The sequence below is a fragment of the Anopheles coustani genome, chromosome 2 (assembly GCF_943734705.1).
Source record: "Anopheles coustani chromosome 2, idAnoCousDA_361_x.2, whole genome shotgun sequence".
Taxonomy (NCBI): Eukaryota; Metazoa; Arthropoda; class Insecta; order Diptera; family Culicidae; genus Anopheles; species Anopheles coustani.
In genome coordinates, this window is record NC_071289.1 from 17,899,246 (window position 1) to 17,914,885 (window position 15,640).

At 46.4% G+C, this 15,640-nt stretch overlaps 5 protein-coding genes across 6 annotated transcripts; 3 read left to right on the plus strand and 2 right to left on the minus strand.

Moving 5' to 3' along the window:
- The first annotated feature begins 2,191 nt into the window (after positions 1-2,191).
- On the plus strand, positions 2,192-3,836 carry LOC131264024 (sodium channel protein Nach). Its single transcript, XM_058266315.1, has 4 exons — positions 2,192-2,829; positions 2,899-2,983; positions 3,048-3,333; positions 3,406-3,836. Exons 1-4 carry the CDS (start codon positions 2,192-2,194, stop codon positions 3,834-3,836), a joined length of 1,440 nt encoding a protein of 479 aa, XP_058122298.1.
- Positions 3,837-5,136: 1,300 nt separating this feature from the next.
- On the plus strand, positions 5,137-7,178 carry LOC131262504 (TBC1 domain family member 19). Its single transcript, XM_058264524.1, has 6 exons — positions 5,137-5,296; positions 5,381-5,802; positions 5,997-6,243; positions 6,310-6,447; positions 6,517-6,851; positions 6,923-7,178. The coding sequence occupies exons 1-6, from the start codon at positions 5,195-5,197 to the stop codon at positions 7,176-7,178; spliced, it is 1,500 nt and encodes a 499-aa protein (XP_058120507.1). The 5' UTR covers positions 5,137-5,194.
- Positions 7,179-7,245: 67 nt separating this feature from the next.
- Positions 7,246-8,630, minus strand: LOC131262506 (large ribosomal subunit protein bL28m). Its single transcript, XM_058264525.1, has 3 exons — positions 8,500-8,630; positions 8,188-8,329; positions 7,246-8,103 (listed from the first exon to the last, which is right to left on the minus strand). Exons 1-3 carry the CDS (start codon positions 8,518-8,520, stop codon positions 7,403-7,405), a joined length of 864 nt encoding a protein of 287 aa, XP_058120508.1. The 5' UTR covers positions 8,521-8,630; the 3' UTR covers positions 7,246-7,402.
- A 1,219-nt stretch (positions 8,631-9,849) lies between these two features.
- LOC131265974 (uncharacterized) lies at positions 9,850-10,630 on the plus strand. The gene is made up of 3 exons (XM_058268294.1): positions 9,850-9,971; positions 10,047-10,385; positions 10,460-10,630. The coding sequence occupies exons 1-3, from the start codon at positions 9,903-9,905 to the stop codon at positions 10,628-10,630; spliced, it is 579 nt and encodes a 192-aa protein (XP_058124277.1). The 5' UTR covers positions 9,850-9,902.
- A 459-nt stretch (positions 10,631-11,089) lies between these two features.
- Positions 11,090-14,865, minus strand: LOC131267159 (dihydrolipoyllysine-residue acetyltransferase component of pyruvate dehydrogenase complex, mitochondrial). 2 transcript variants are annotated; one of them, XM_058269944.1, is made up of 7 exons: positions 14,715-14,865; positions 14,455-14,652; positions 13,746-13,924; positions 13,089-13,484; positions 12,272-12,962; positions 12,044-12,205; positions 11,090-11,970 (listed from the first exon to the last, which is right to left on the minus strand). In XM_058269944.1, exons 2-6 carry the CDS (start codon positions 14,589-14,591, stop codon positions 12,076-12,078), a joined length of 1,533 nt encoding a protein of 510 aa, XP_058125927.1. In that variant the 5' UTR covers positions 14,592-14,652; positions 14,715-14,865; the 3' UTR covers positions 11,090-11,970; positions 12,044-12,075. The 2 variants fall into 2 exon arrangements, with proteins under 2 accessions (XP_058125927.1, XP_058125926.1); XM_058269943.1 differs by having other exon boundaries at positions 14,455-14,821.
- Between the last annotated feature and the right edge of the window lie 775 nt (positions 14,866-15,640).

Below are 15,640 nucleotides of genomic sequence, written 5' to 3' on the forward strand. Positions count from 1 at the left end.
TACTTTACCCCACCCAGTATATGTAGCAATGTATGAGTAAACAGTCTCGCGGTCATCGCGAAAGTGTACGCTATTATTGTATGTTGAAATTGACCGGCTATCATTGCTCGGTTATTTCTTTTGAAACTTCGGAGTAAGCTAGCATACGTTCAGCATCCTTTTTCTTCCCTGGCGACTTGTAAATTATGCTTTTACTCACTTCCTGTCCTGTGAGTATAGCTTTCGGATTTGGCATCTTTTTGCTAAACATCCGATCGATGGGAAACCACCCGTTATGATCGCAAATTTCTGGCGAGTCCTTTCTTTTGCCTTTTGCAGAACTGCACGCTAAAGTTCACTCATTACCGTATTGCCCCGGCACCTGCAAGTCCCCCTTTCTCACACGCTCTGTCTTTTAGTCATAACGTTGAACGAACGAAAGTAATCAGCCAATTCGTGTGATATTAATTTTATCGTGTTTCCTTTCCGGTGAAGGTAAAATAAAGCATAAAAGTGCGGAGGAAATCTTCGTAAAACTTTCCCTCGCTGCCGATGAACGGAAACAAGGAAGCTGTTAGAGTAAAGGAACTATTACTTAGGATAGAATTTACAATGCGTAAAGTGCGTTTGGCGGCGTTGTTCTAAGTGCTCCTAATAGGTCTGTTTTCTTTACTTTAACATAATGGGGATGGGACTTTTATAAAGTTTGCTCCACGCGCGGGCACGAACAGCAAATTTCAACGGTTGGATGGAAGTGATTTTTCCTGGAACGAGGAATCTTTTCCCCGCCCCACCTTCCATCCAACCCGTTCGTAGTGTGGGCAACTTTCCATTCGCCTCCTCTTCCGTTCTTAGCTAGTACGTTGTAAACAGAACAGATATGTGGATATATTTTCAAGTTGTGAAATGTGTATCTGTGTCTGCGAATTATACAAAGCCACGGAGGATAGTCACAAGTAAGGAACAAGCATATTTAGAATAGGAACGAACCAAATATATACTTAAATATTATACACGCCTCTGGCGGCAAGAGCGATTCGGTTTATGTTTTAATCACACCGTTATGTAATCATTACCGTTACAGTGTGTAATAATCGTTGTAATCCGGGGAGTTCTTTGGTTTGGTTTTAGCAACTTTAGGAAAGTTGTGCCGGTAAACGAAAGGAGAAGAGTTAACAAACGAGCAAAAATTAGGGGAATGGGTGGAAAAAGTTAATGCAATCGCTAGATAACAACTAATCAATAATTCATCTACACGTACGACGACATACGCGACACGGGAAGGAAAGGTGGCAGTGCTAGGCACTCAGCCAAAACCGATGGCAATATTTATGAAGGGAAGAAGAGATTGTTTAAAATTACCGTTTGCACTTTGTCCGCCATTGCAACACACACACATACGAACACAAACACACCCATTTTGCATCCAAAACTTTAAACGATATCTTTGCTACACAGTACACCGAATCAAAAAAGAACACAACATATAAATCTACCGATAATACCGAGAGTACACCGAATCATAGATCATCCAGCCCACAGTGAACGAGGAAGAAGGCAGGGGGAGGAGGGCTGGGACACAGCCAACGGAGTCTAACCGAACATAGAACATATTTACCGATTGTAACAGTTACCTATCTATTGGATTCAATAAAAACGAAATACGAAATCGGAACAAAAGTCTAGCCTTCTTTGATAAAAGGAAGGGAAATATTTAACCAGTGGATTTTGTAACCTTTTTATACGGGAATGTGGGGTAAAATGCACATATTACACTGAAGTTGACATACATAGATCAAGCTTGAAACCTTGATAAGTTACTTATAAGTTGTGGAAAGAAATGGATTCATAATCCTTGCTTTATGGATGTGGAGGCAAACACTTAAAAACATCCTCATCCGGGAGTGATAAGTGCCGGCTTTAGGTTAAGCTTGGTACTATCCATACTAAATCAAGTGAAGTTGGAACATATTCTGCAATCCATGACTCAACAATAATATTTTTTCGACATTTTTTATTGATTAATAATATGAAAAAAAATCATTGCAATGAAATCGGTGTCGACAACCATTCGGGAATAAGAAATGGGGATTTAAAGCACTTCCAGTGTTGCGGCAACCGATGGTTCTGCATAATTAATCAGCTAACGGATACGCTGAGGCAAGTTTTTAGCGACGCATTGCACCTGTTCTGGACCAGAGCCACGCAAACGATGGCGCTGGCAAGGGCGTTTCGCGTCCTGTACCGCATCCTGGTGGACTACTGTTCCAACTGCTCGCTAGCCGGAGTCGGTTACATTGCCGCCCGGAAGTACCACTGGACGGAGCGGCTCTTCTGGATCGCTTGTGTCCTGCTCGCCTGGGCCGGTTCGTACTTGTTGATCAAAACCTACATGGAGTTGTTCCGCTCGGACGCGGTCAGCATTGTGGTGGAAACGCTGAACACGCGCAAGGACATCACGTCGTTTCCGTCGGTCGGCGTGTGCGAGATGGGCTACACGAAGCAACAGTACGACGCCCTGCAGCAGGTGATCGAGGGCCTTCGGACAGACGAGGAGATGGAGTACAATTACGACGTGGAGGAGTTTATGCTGCGCCTGATCTACCACAATCTGTACAACTATGGGTCGATCAACTCGTACTGCGCGATGTACGCGGATTGTGACGACTGCGTCAAGTGTCCGGTGTCCGGATATGCGGGGTTTTCCGCCGCGGTCCGTGCGACCTGCGAGCAGCTGTTCGACCAGTGCAGCTGGAATGGGAAAGTGTTTGACTGCTGTCAGTACTTTCGGCCGATACAGACGACGATGGGATCGTGCTTTTTGCTGAATTCGATACAAACCGTTGAGAAGTGAGGCCTTCGAGAAGATTTCAGGAAACTTATGGGTTCTAAAGTTTATCTCTCGGACCATCTGTACAGATACGGACCACGATGGCTTCGAATGGACCTGGCAATGGCATCATCGAAGGGAGAACGTTTGCTTAACTTCAGCCGGGCCACTACGGTACTATTCCTACCCATTTTTTGTGCTCATGCAGATATTGAAACACATGGTCGTTTCGCCGTAGGCCTACGTACAAAATGAGGAAGACATTCCCCACATGCTTCTGACGACACTTCAGTTCAATCAAATGGCCGAAGGATACTCGGGAACAATCTTCATCACCCTGCAGAACATCGTGAACGATCCGCTGGTGCGCACGGTCCAGAAGAACATCCGACGGTGCGTTTTCCCGGACGAGGAAACCGATTTCGGGTACCGGAGGTACAGCTACAGCGTGTGCGTCACCGAGTGTCTGCGAACGGCTCAGATAAAGTCGTGCAACTGCTGCCATCACAATATGCTGCTCGGAAGTACTACTGGAAGGGAGTGAGAAATTCGTAACGAGTTTTCCCGGTTACAAGCGGTTTTTATTCTTCTTCTAGAGCATGACAAAAGCCCCGTGTGCGGTTATGAAGGACTCAACTGTCTCGATCAACGCGATCTGATGTTTCCGCAGACGACGATCATGCAACCGTGGCGCACGAACGGGCTCGTGTGCGATTGCTATCCGTCCTGCACGGAGCACGAGATCCGCATCATCGGCCGGGAGTTGGACATGGAAAGCCGCAGCGGACGATCGGTGCTGATCAAGCTGATGGCACTTCCGACGCAGCGCTACCGGCGGCAGATCGTACGGGAGAACATCGACGTGGTCGTCTCGATCGGAGGCATTTTGGGGCTTTTCACCGGCGCCAGCATTCTCAGCCTGGTGGAGTTCATTTACTTCTTTACGGTTCGCTTCGGTTCGTATGTCGTTACGGAAATCAAGGAAGAAGGAGACACGTCGGACGATGATTCGGAGGCAAAGGAATGAAATGCTGGAATTTAAATTAACGATTTTTCAATAACAAGTGCACTTATTACCCTTTTACACTCACACAGTTACTGTATTTTCGCGTGTTAACACCACATTTCCAATCTACCACCTATTTTCATCCCATTTGTACACCAATTTCTACACTTTAAATGTATCTTCGTACATAAAATAATATTAAATTTTAATTTTGTTCACCACTTAAGGAAAACGAAAGGGTTGGAAATTTTGCGAAAAAAAATTGTAGAAAAAAAAAATAAAACATCTTAGAACAGAATAAGATGTTGTTAATTGTAAATTTGTTACGATTTCGACTCTTATTTTGTTCTGAAGAAAGAGACATTAAGAACGAAACCATCGATTGAGAAATTAGCAGACATTAGGATAGTTAGTAGTGAAGTTAAAAAAAGAATGGTGACAAAACAGAAATAATTCTCAAATAGTTCAGTGATTTTATGCAACGATGATATTATATACGGTGAAATACCGTAATTTAAAATCCATCACGAAGTTAGTTAAAACGCTTTTCAAATTTTAATGCACTTTTTTACTGTTTTTACAAAATAAAATTTTAATCTTTTTGCCACGGTGCCATAATCAAAAAAGTTTCAGCTCGCTCATTTTTGTATGCAAAACATTTAATGAACAATAAATATAAAGTTGAAACTAGAGCAGTAATTATTTCCTTTTTTAAAGAGTGTAAAAGAAACCAATGAATACTATGCCCGCTCTGGCATTCAACTAAAAACTGGGCGCCTCGGAAAGCGGGTCACCACTCCGTTGCCAATGGCAACGGTCCGCCGTTTATTTTGTTACCAATCAAAGCCAACCGCTACGCTTGATCTGGGCAGGCGAAAATCGGAAAAAAGTGGAAAACAGTGTGGTCGCACGGAAAATCGGCACGGAAACGAAACGAAATCCCCTCCGGAACGGAAGCACAGGGGTTCACCCATTCGAAATTCTCGTTCGGTTTGGTGCTCGGAAGGTGGTTGTGGTGTTTGTGGTGGTTGTGCCATAAATAAATGTTAGCGTACGGCTCTCGAACGGTTTTTGACGGGTTGTCGTAAAATTGCTTCCAAACTTCCAAACCCCCAACGGCGAAACGGTGGAACGGTGGGTTCTCGCCACCGTTCGAAGCGATGCTGGTGAGGACGACCAACTCGAAGGATACAGAAGGCACGGTATGTCGTGTAAACCAACGCACACACACAGTGTCCCCATCCGGGTTTTGTGCCGTGGGTAGTGGTTCGGATCCACCAATTGCAACAGTTTCATTCCAGTCGTCAACGGAGCTGGCCGATCCGGCGGCGGAACCCTGCGTCAGCTACCCACTGCCAGTAGTGAGGGAAGGAAGCTTCATGGAGGAACTGAAGGATACGAGCATCCACCATACGGCGCTTCGGCTCGCGGAGGATGTGAAAACGATGAAGCTGTACGGGAATCTGTACAAGATGGTACAGGTAAGTGCAGGCCTACTGCGAGAAGCATTGTTACAAGTTGGATGATGACGGTTGATTTCTCTAACCCCTCCCCCCTCTGACTAGAAACTCTCCTGCTCGCCCGAGGTGGACAAGGACGACATGAAGCAAACGCTCGAGAACGCCATCAAGGCGAACGGGCTGGAGGTGGAGATCCGGAACGTGATCTACCATCTGATACGCAACACCGTAAAAAGTGACACTCGTCCTACGCCGGCCAGCAGCGATCCGTTGAACTATCTACGCCGAGCAGGTATCCAATGGGAACGACGGGTACGCAAGTCGTTGAACTCGATGTGCTCGGAATCGAAAGCGCAGCTGCACGGTCAGATGCGCACCGCATCCGACCGGGAGGAGATCCTCTCCAAGTGGGACGAGCTCAGCACCTATCAGATCGATCTCAGCAACTATCGACCGGTGTACGCTCCCAAAGATCTGCTCGACGTGCTGCTATCGCTCAAGGGACCGATGAAGCAGGATGAGACTGAGTAACACGCCCAACAACCAACCAAAGGCCGCGGTACGGCGTTCCCGGGACGTTGCGCCAACGCACCAATCATGCGGCGGGCGCGGACCGTCGCGGGAATGTCGCACCAGCCAGTGTACCCTGGACGGGGGACCGGAAGTAGAATCCGTTTTTCACATGCTCTTTCCCCTCCGATATTGTTCGCTTCTTTTGCAGCTTTCTACCGAAATGGGAGTTTTCGCACATTTCGCTCACGGTCAAGAATTTGTTCGAGTTGCGTGTCCACTTCTCGGAGCTGCTGAGGAACGATAACAACTTCGGGGATTGGTCGGCAACGTGCCAGAAAATTCTCAAGACCCGCCACGCTCCACTTTGTCAGCAGGCGCTGAAGAAGGGTGTCACACCGCCACCGCTTCGTGGCGCACTATGGTCCTACGTTTTGGGAAGCCAGGTGGAGCAACATGTGCGTCCCTTGTTGGAGCTCTTGGTGCCGATTGATGATCATAGTTCTTTTTCCTTCCCCTTTCAGCATATTGAACACTGGGAAAGCTTGCGCCAATCGGTACTCACGAACGAATCGATCGTGGACAAGCTGGTCTTCAAAGATGTACAACTAACAGCGACCAACGACGATCGGTACTTTGTGTTCGAGGATGTCCTCTATCAGGTAAGAGATGGAAAGGGGGGAAGGGAAATGTTTATCAAATACAGTTAATCTCACCCCGTAACATTTCAGATCATGCTGTGCTTCAGCAGGGACACGGAAATCAGTCAGCTCATTCAGGTAGAGTTTACCAATTCGGCCAAAGCGAAACAGTACGAGGGTCCACCGTGCGGGTTCGTGCCGTTCCACGGTATCTGCATGCTGGCCGCACCGTTCTGCTACCTGTACGATAATCCCGTCTCGCTGTACTACACCTTCCGGGCGTTTTACATCCGCTACTGCCACCGGCTGACAACGATCAACACGCATCCGCAGGGAATCGTTAGTTTGTGTCTGCTGTTTGAGAAGTTGCTGCAAACACACGAGCCACAGCTGTGGTCACACTTCCGGGAGCTACAAATTCAACCGTAAGTGTGTCCAATTGGGCAATATTTAATTCTAGGGTTTCTTCAAGATGAGTATTTTCCCTTTTTTGTAGAATCCGCGTGGTTTTTAAATGGTTAATGCGTGCCTTCAGTGGACACCTACCACCCGAACAGCTGCTCATACTGTGGGACTTGATTTTAGGCTACGATAGTCTGGAGATTCTTTCCCTGCTGGCCATCATCATCCTCAGCTTCCGCCGGGAAAGCCTCATGCAGGTTACCTCGGTCGAGAACATCGAAGCGATCCTGTCCGATCTCTCATCCGTCAAAGTACTGCCATTGATTCAACTAACACTGTCCCGGGATTGAAAACCGGACCCAAACTGCCGCGTAACTGGGGTGGGAATGCTTTTTGAATGGTTAAATAAATTAGTTGATTGTTCATCTCTCTTTTGGTTTTTGTTAAGATCAATATTTAACAGGCGTTTTATTTATATTTCCTGTGTGACGCGTACGCCCCCAGGCAGTGACTATCGGTTTCGCGTGATAGATTTTGTCAAACCTTTTGCTACACACAACGATCAGGGCACGATCTACCAATTTTTCGGCTTGAAGCTTAGCTTCGACAGCCATGACGACGCGGAAGGATCTTCCAGTCTTTTCAGCTCATCACTTTCGCCACCCGCCCCGTCCTGTGCCTCCCGTATGCCGGCCTCCTTCAGCTGGTCGATCAATTTTTGACGAAACAAAAGCTTTTGCGGCAACTGAGCGTCCTTATCGTCGGTGAGCGATTTCATCTTCATCAACGCTTCGGTGTACGTCAGCCCGTACCATTCGATCTCCTCCGGTGTGTACTGCTCCAGGTAGCAGGCGAACTCTTTCAGGTACTCCTGCTGCTTGGCCGGTTCCTCCGCAAGCCGTGGGCAACCGGCCGCTAGCTCTTCGAGCACTTTTTTCTTCAGCTTAATGGCCAGCATAGATCGGAGATCGCAGGCGGGAGTTTTCAGTAGGTAGTGATCGAACCCATGGTGGTCGTGAATTTGCGCTAACGTCCTATCGGTCACCGTGACGGCCATGTACTCGTTGAGCACCCGGCTGTGAACGACCGAGCGACGCAGTACCGGCACCCAGAAGTGTGGCACGCGCCGTTTGTACTGGTTGCGCTTTTGGAAGCCCTTGATAACGGCCTCTCCTCCCCAGATGCCCGTATGCGCTTCCGGTGGGTCGATTAGCGGAAGCGGTACGTTCTGGACCGGTGACACAAGCCCGGTGATATCTTCCCGTTGGAACATTCCTTTGGAATGGGGATGAAGAAAACGAGCGTTCGATTAAAACCCATGCGAGGCAGGAAGGAAGTGTTTCCACGTCAACTACTTACCATCTTTCGGCACGTAATGGACCGCAGCGGGCTGTTGGTGTTTCCACTCATTCCAAAACTTCCTATACGCCTGCGGCAGGAGGGCACCCAATCCTTTGGTGAATTTGTTGGACTTTCTCAATCCATAGAGCAGGTTTGCTCCCTTTTTGTTTTGATTGGCCAGAGGAAACGCGAAAAGATACGTAAACACAACAGAGGATGATGAAATATGGTACTTGTTACAACATCGATAACACACAGCGTCGAACAAAGTGCGTCGCGAAACAGGAACCGTCCGTTGATTGGGGAATGGAAAACGATGGTTTTTCTTACCTGGGGAGTCGCTGAGGTCATTTAACAGCAGTAATGAGCGGTGTTGGTTGAAAAATATTCACGAAATAAAGTAAAATTTACTCAAAAAAGATTCGTGTGCCTTTCGCAGTTGCCTATCGAGTTTGACGTTTGGCATTTGTTGACGTTTCCCGCTACTAGAGATGCTACATCGGAGCTGGAGCGATTGGTTTCATCCGATCCCAATTTAAGTTGGTTTGCTGATTATTTTTTACAAACAAATTTGTTGAACATTTCTGGAAGTTTTCCCAGCGACCATAACAAGTTTTGGTATGGGTTCTTGATAAGTTGCTTCGAAATTAGAAAACTGAACATGACCGTACTTTTGACACAACCTTCTGTGTTTAGAGAGCCTTGGTAGTCATTTTAATTTTTGTCCGTTTAAAATTTGGCAAAGGGTTTTATATTCAATATACGACCAAAATTTTTGTACAATACCCCTGAATTCATGGAAGTGCATTAATTAAGATAGAGAAACTATAGCATTTTTCTGATTTTTTAGGTGGAGGTGTGGTGTGATACACTGTTTTCAGGGCCAATTCGTCGGCATCAAGCTGCTCTTTGTTGGTAGTAGGCAGTGAATTGCACGCGCAAGGTTTTTGTTTGGCATCGTTAGGAACCAGTTTGGGTTTGTTAAGTTTAACTTTGCCATTATCGGTAGCAACATTGGCGCGACGAGAAAATGTCGCGTTGTTGTCGCGTCAATGTTGTTACCGATAATGGCAAAGTTAAACTTAACAAACCCAAAGTGCTTTCTAACGAAACCAAACAAAAACCGTGCGCGTGCAATTGACTGCCTACTACCAACAAAAAGCAGCTTGATGCCGACGAATTGGCCCTGAAAACAGTGTATCCTGAATGCAAAGACACGTTTTTCTGTGAAGAATTTTGAAACAAACATAAATTCATCCACGTGGTTAATAATTTACTCCACGTGAAGCTTGCCGTTCTCAAGTTTCATTACAGTACATTTTAAACAACATTAACCTAACTGAAACTGAACTTTAGCGAAAATTAAAACCATAATTTCAATTCATGGAATTGCAATAAAGTTAATGACGCGGTAATAACTTAATCGCGCAAACGCGATGTTCAATATCTTTTACTACTTCCAATATATTAATCACGTGTTGCTTGTCAACAACCGCGATGTATGAATAAATTACAGGTGCCAATCGGCGAAATCGCCAACGAACATGCTGATCATTCCATTTAGAAAATCATGCATAGTCATTAATGAGCATTCCGGGATCAATCGTCTGTAAATATCAGTTACCCATCGGGTCCCTCACTGAGGTCTGGCCAATATAAAACCTATCGGAAACAGTTTGGTTAGCTTCAATTGTCGTTTGGTTGCGGAAGTGAAATTTACATGCAGGGAAATTATGTTTACTGTAAAAATGTTACTCTTACTTGTGATGTGTGCTGTCTTGTGTTCGGTGTCGGAAGGAATGGTAAGATCATACTTGCATTTTGCGTTCTTAAAATCTTCTTCTCTAATCCCCCACCAAAACCATTCCTCCATGCAGAGAGTCAATATGACGATGTTCTCAAACTGCCAAGACGTGAAGCTGCCCTACGACGAGATGCCGATTTCGCTGGTATCGGTAAAGTATGATCGCGATGCGGATGGAGTTTGCAACACGCTGCACGCCGAGTATGACGTTAAGCAATCGTCCGAAGACGTGGAGTGGGAACTGATCATCACCAGCTATAAGTGTGAGCACCAAAACTCGATCATCTGTCTGGACAACCCGCAGGAGTACATCGAACCGATGCACTGCGATCGATTCCACAGCGACGACAGTGGTCCATGGTTTATGCTGGCCAAGGCCATGACTAACGGGGATCGTTGTGGAAGACTGACGGTAGGCGATTATTTTGCCGATGAACACCATAACAGAATAATACTTTACATTCCGGTCATTCTCCTTATCTACAGGGTCGATTTAATCTGGATGCTGCGGTGCTTCAAATTAAATACCTGGAACAGTACATCGCCATGGGCAAGGGAACATACCGGGTGCGCATGTTGTTCCACATTCCCGGTACCAACTTGGACACGCTGAACGTGCGAGGCTGCTGTGAGATGGATTTCGATGTAATAGAATGAGTTTAAGGTAAAAGAAATTTAATGCTGAAACTGTACAAAAAGGCAAAATAAAACATACTTCTTTTATAGTCACTTGGTTGAGGCTAAACGTATTTCAAAGGTTTTAACGAACTAACATCTACTATTTGTTTGCTTCCAGCAGGGAAACCAAATGTAAGAATACTAAATTGCTTGACTATATCGTAATTTAATCCAATATTTATATATTTCTTCCAGTAATCCATACTATGGTACATTTTAGATGTTATTCCAAATTTTCGATTCTGTATGATCACATTCATTACCAAAACGTTTGAGTTTATTACAATTCCCCATCGGACCGAAGTTTGAGTTTCTGTTTTTCCATAGTGTTAAAACGTTTTTGTGCAATACGCGCCTAATGTAGTGTGGCAGTTATTAAGTGATGCGTTGCTACAATACGTTCGGGAAGAAGTAAAGGGTGTGCGAACAAAAAATCGATTTAATTTCCATACAAAGCGCCCGGACGAACCACGGTAACCAATAAATAAATTTGATTTATTTCCCGATGTTTTAAAAATAATAATAGCGCAGTAAACGATACTATACAATAAGATCTTGTTCAACAAGTGTTCATCAATTTGACCAGTTCCAGTTTGTTTTCAACTTTCCAACCGCAACACCATCGTGGGGGTTCATGTGTCTTTTTTTGATTTCCGTGCAGCACACTAAAGGAAGATGGTTACATGGAGTTTTGTTTTCCAAATCACGAAGTAAAGTGCGCAAATGACGAGAGAGTAAAGAAGGTTCGCGAGGAAGTAGGGCGGCTTCCCGGGGACCGTGTTTTTACTGCGCAGGGGTTTTCAGGTTTCGTCTCAGTCGCCTTATCGTCTTGTTTCCCTCCCACCAAAAAAACAGGTGTAATCTTGTCTATTGTACAACAGCGGGACTTTGTGGGGTCCCTACTGCGTAATGCCTACACTATGAAACAGGTATTGTGTGTCCTCCATTTCTCGACAGCTACAGCAAGTTCCTAATCCCTTCGTTACTGGGCAATGTCTTACTGCGAGGGATGCTTTATATACTATTATTGTTACAAGTGCCTGGAGGGGGGGCTTTAACTATGGCAAAGGGAGGGAAATCAGTCCGAAGCGCTGGCCAACCAGCTCATCCTGTAGGATCCTGTCCAAGCGCGCGGTAAGAAGGCCTTCGTACAACGTGGTGCGAAATCTATTTTCTTAACACTTTCTTTTTCTGCTTGACCTGTATGAACATTTGCTCTACTCTTTCTCTGTATTCTGCTATTGTTTATCTTACGTTCTCTCTTCTAGCGCCTCTAGGATGTACTTTCGTTTCGTTATGAGTGGTAAGGCGTGTCCGGCCTGGAAAAGAAAAAAAATGATCAAGATGCTGTTAAGGAAGTCTCTTAATGGCTGAAATATTTTAATAACATACCAAAGTGAAGTATATTTGTTTACAGCAACACTTTACAGCAGCATCGAGTTGGGATCCTCCAGGAACTGGCGGAAGTACTGCAACCAGCGGGCTCCGACGGCTCCGTCGACCGTACGATGGTCACAGCTGAGCGTTACCGATACGAAATCGCTTTCCTTGAACCTACGAGGGGAGAAAAAAAAAGTCAACCAATCTGTCTCTCATCCATATCGCCCCTTAGTATCTTACCCCGCCTCTGAATCCTTGTCCGCGACGAGGCGCTTCTGGGTGCCACCGACGGCCAGAATACACGACTGTGGTGGGTTGATGATGGCACAGAAGTGCGTCACGCCGAACATGCCCAAGTTGGACACGCTGAAGGTGCCACCCTGGAACTCCTGTGGCTGCAGCTTACCCTCGCGGGCCTTCGCTGCCAGATTCTTCACATCCTTGCTGATGTCGGCAATGCCCTTGCGGTCCGCGGAGAACACGATTGGCGTGATGAGTCCACGGTCCGTCGACACGGCGACCGACACGTCGACCGCATCGAACTGCCGGATGATGGTGTCCATCCAGGCGGAGTTCGCCTCCGGTACCTTCTTGCACGCCATCGCCGCTGCCTTGATGATGAAATCGTTGATCGACAGCTTGACGCCCTCCTTCTCGAGCTGCTTGTTGAAGCGGGCACGCAGCTTGTTGATCTTGTCCATGTTAACGTCCACCGTCAGATAGTAGTGTGGAATGGTGGTCTTCGATTCGAGCAGTCGCTTCGCGATCAAGCCACGAATGTTGGACACCGGGATGTCGACAAAGGCAGCGCCTGCCGGCACGGACGGCCTAGCCGCCGATGGAGCTGATGCTGCAGCTGCTCCCGCTCCGGCTGCCTGCAGACCTGCAAGATCCTTAGACGTTAGTGAACCAAACATGCCCGATCCTTTACCTTTTTTTGGGGGGAGGAGATGAAAATGGACGAATGGAGGCAAGAAAAAAAACATGCGCGTTAGTAACGAAACCGACCAGCAGCTGTTTCTTAAGCTCGTTCCCCGACGAAACGGCGGGAACTTACCGTCCAATCGGAGACGTTGCTGTTCGGCCAGCCGCTTGGCCATTGGACTGGCGTAAACGCGCGGTCCACGCTGCTCGACGGCCGTCATCGGGCCGGCGGACACTGGCGGTGGTGGTGGTGCGGCGGCCACCGGTGGTGGTGTTGGCGCCGGAGGGGCAGCAGCTGGTGCGGCCGGAGCTGGAGCGGCGGCGGCTGCCGGTGCCGCAGCAGCACCCGTATCCTTGTAGTCTTTGAAGGCCGCGACGTCCGCCTCGTTTTCCACGATAATGCACACCAGCTTGCCGATCGGGACATCCTTTTGGCCGGCGGGGATCAGAATCTTGGCCAGGTATCCTTCCTCGGGCGTTTCGAAACCCATCGTCGCCTTATCGGTTTCGATTTCCGCCAGCAGATCACCTGCAGCAAAAGACGAAAAGTGGTTGAAAAGCCATTTGAACAGGCGCTAAAGCGAAGATGATAAAGCGATAAGGGCGTCGAGTGGAAACGCACTGCACACAGTGCCGCGATGAAGCTCTTCAAGGTCATTCAGTCAAACGGGAACTCGACGCGCCTTGTCTGAGGATGCAATCGGGAGGATCTCCCCAGCTCCGGTACGTAATCGGCAATCGATTGCGGAAAGCGATCTACTCCTGCGTTGGAACGTAAACAATAACAAACCTTCATTCAGCTTGTCGCCCTCCTTCTTCTCCCAGCTAACAATCGTTCCGAGCTCCATGGTGGGCGAGAGGGCCGGCAGAAGGACCTTTGAGTGTGCCGGAAACCCGCTGCAGTATCCGCGGACGAAATTCACTCTCCATGCCACCGGTTTGAGGTTGTTGGACAGATTGTGCGAATTTCTAGAATTTGAGGAAGAGAGATTGAAAATATCACAACCGTCCGATAAGCCGGACTATCGCATCAAAGCAACCGTCGGGATGGCACAAGCACAGGCAACTTAAATGTCTCTACGTTCGAACTAATATGCTCCACTATGCGTGTAAAAATTAGCGTCCATTCGTCACTTTGTTCGTGGTACCACTTTATAGTCTTCTATTTGACTTTCGCGTGCGAATAATCGAAACATACATTTGTTTTTCTACAACTACACAATCACCATCGCCAGATGACGTGCGTCTTCAAGCTGCACCACTCTCCTCTTCCCCGCGCCGATCAAGAAGGGTTGTTCGATTACACAACATATTATGCATCTTTTGAAAGTCGCACATTTAATTCGGCTTCGAAACAGCACCATATTTTGCAACACGAACGTTTTCTGCCACAGAGTACGGGTATATGCCTTCCCCCGCTTCGTAGACCATCCGGACAAGGCGGCCGATATCTTCCGGGTTACATAACATCAGGACGAAATTTCGCCGATATATCTTACCTGCGATGCTGTCCGGCGGTTGCAGATCGTTTGGCACACTCGCTGCTGAGGGCACGGACTGCCGTCCCCTTGAGGACCTGGCGTACCGATCCCTGCAGCAGGAGATTCTCGTTTCGTACGATGATTGTTCGTAACATTTCCCTAGCAGTTTTCAATCGATGCTGTGTGGACGGTGGCGAGACGGTGTCCGGCTTCCGACTGTTGGGGGTACAAAGCGAATGAATTCCTCGATCTACGAAGGAAGCGGAATGGGCACGTACGGTTATCGTCGTTGCTGCTGTGGCGCGCCGCTAGGAACCTGCCTGGAGGAAGATTTACGAGCAACTTTTAACTTTCCCCACCGCGACCTTGCCGTTCAGGTCAATCAGAATATCTGAAACAGTCGAATTTGGTGTGTTGCGATTCTTGACAGTTTCTGGAACAGACTATCTAGACTTTGGTCAAGCCAAGTTGCATATAAAATAGAAGGTGAGTCCATCGCTTTGATTCCATTTGAAAAATAAACATAATTTTAACAATTAAATGATTTAGATTTTACCAGTTTTTTTTCTACAGAAATGCAATGTTTTGTAGCATTACCATTGATTTGAACTTTTAAAATTTCTGGGCTGCTTTTGTACTTTCATGGGATGGTAACCTCAAAAGTTTCTCCAACGGATTCATATCTCTGTGGTGAAAAATAACACTTATTGTGTACTATTAATTACACAACAGGAACAAAAACAGTCCACAATGATTAAAATCATTCAATTTATAAGAAGAGCTAACCATAATAACTCATTCTTCATTAGTAGACCCATCACCAGTATACGAAAAAGTGACAATTGTTTTGGTAGGTAGCTTATCTTACTACCACCAACCTTGGTTGGCTATTATCTTTGAGTTAAGAACCTTAGCCTGTTTCAAATTCGATCGTTTCAACCGGTTCACATCCGTTGTAGTACCAAAAAATATTATTCTTGAAATCTGAAATTGCTACAAGTATCCAAGAATGTTCATTTTAGTATATTAATAACAAAATTTCATGGAATTATTCATTTAAAAATTTATTCATCCAGTTATATTTATGCAATTTTCTAAAGCTTCAAACAAAAGTCAAACAGATTGAATAATTGAACAATTGACGTAGTAGAAAATTAACGTACTATTAAAACTACCAGTCTTTCAGACGATTATAGTTGTTTAT

Bases quoted from the DNA above. Each gene is read 5' to 3' on its own strand.
- LOC131267159 (XM_058269944.1), bottom strand. From the start codon at position 14,591: ATGTTACGAACAATCATCGTACGAAACGAGAATCTCCTGCTGCAGGGA. The intron at 13,485-13,745 runs GTTTGTTATTGT...CTTTTGCTGCAG, and splicing joins GGGCGACAAGCTGAATGAAG to GTGATCTGCTGGCGGAAATC. The intron at 12,963-13,088 runs GTAAGTTCCCGC...CCCCAAAAAAAG, and splicing joins GCAACGTCTCCGATTGGACG to GTAAAGGATCGGGCATGTTT.
- LOC131265974 (XM_058268294.1), top strand. From the start codon at position 9,903: ATGTTTACTGTAAAAATGTTACTCTTACTTGTGATGTGTGCTGTCTTG. The intron at 9,972-10,046 runs GTAAGATCATAC...TCCTCCATGCAG, and splicing joins GTTCGGTGTCGGAAGGAATG to AGAGTCAATATGACGATGTT. The intron at 10,386-10,459 runs GTAGGCGATTAT...CCTTATCTACAG, and splicing joins ATCGTTGTGGAAGACTGACG to GGTCGATTTAATCTGGATGC.
- LOC131264024 (XM_058266315.1), top strand. From the start codon at position 2,192: ATGGCGCTGGCAAGGGCGTTTCGCGTCCTGTACCGCATCCTGGTGGAC. The intron at 2,830-2,898 runs GTGAGGCCTTCG...CCATCTGTACAG, and splicing joins TCGATACAAACCGTTGAGAA to ATACGGACCACGATGGCTTC. The intron at 3,334-3,405 runs GTACTACTGGAA...TTCTTCTTCTAG, and splicing joins TCACAATATGCTGCTCGGAA to AGCATGACAAAAGCCCCGTG.
- LOC131262506 (XM_058264525.1), bottom strand. From the start codon at position 8,520: ATGACCTCAGCGACTCCCCAG. The intron at 8,330-8,499 runs GTAAGAAAAACC...CAAAACAAAAAG, and splicing joins TGACCTCAGCGACTCCCCAG to GGAGCAAACCTGCTCTATGG. The intron at 8,104-8,187 runs GTAAGTAGTTGA...CCCATTCCAAAG, and splicing joins CCATTACGTGCCGAAAGATG to GAATGTTCCAACGGGAAGAT.
- LOC131262504 (XM_058264524.1), top strand. From the start codon at position 5,195: ATGGAGGAACTGAAGGATACGAGCATCCACCATACGGCGCTTCGGCTC. The intron at 5,803-5,996 runs GTAACACGCCCA...CTTCTTTTGCAG, and splicing joins ATGAAGCAGGATGAGACTGA to CTTTCTACCGAAATGGGAGT. The intron at 6,852-6,922 runs GTAAGTGTGTCC...CCTTTTTTGTAG, and splicing joins CGGGAGCTACAAATTCAACC to AATCCGCGTGGTTTTTAAAT.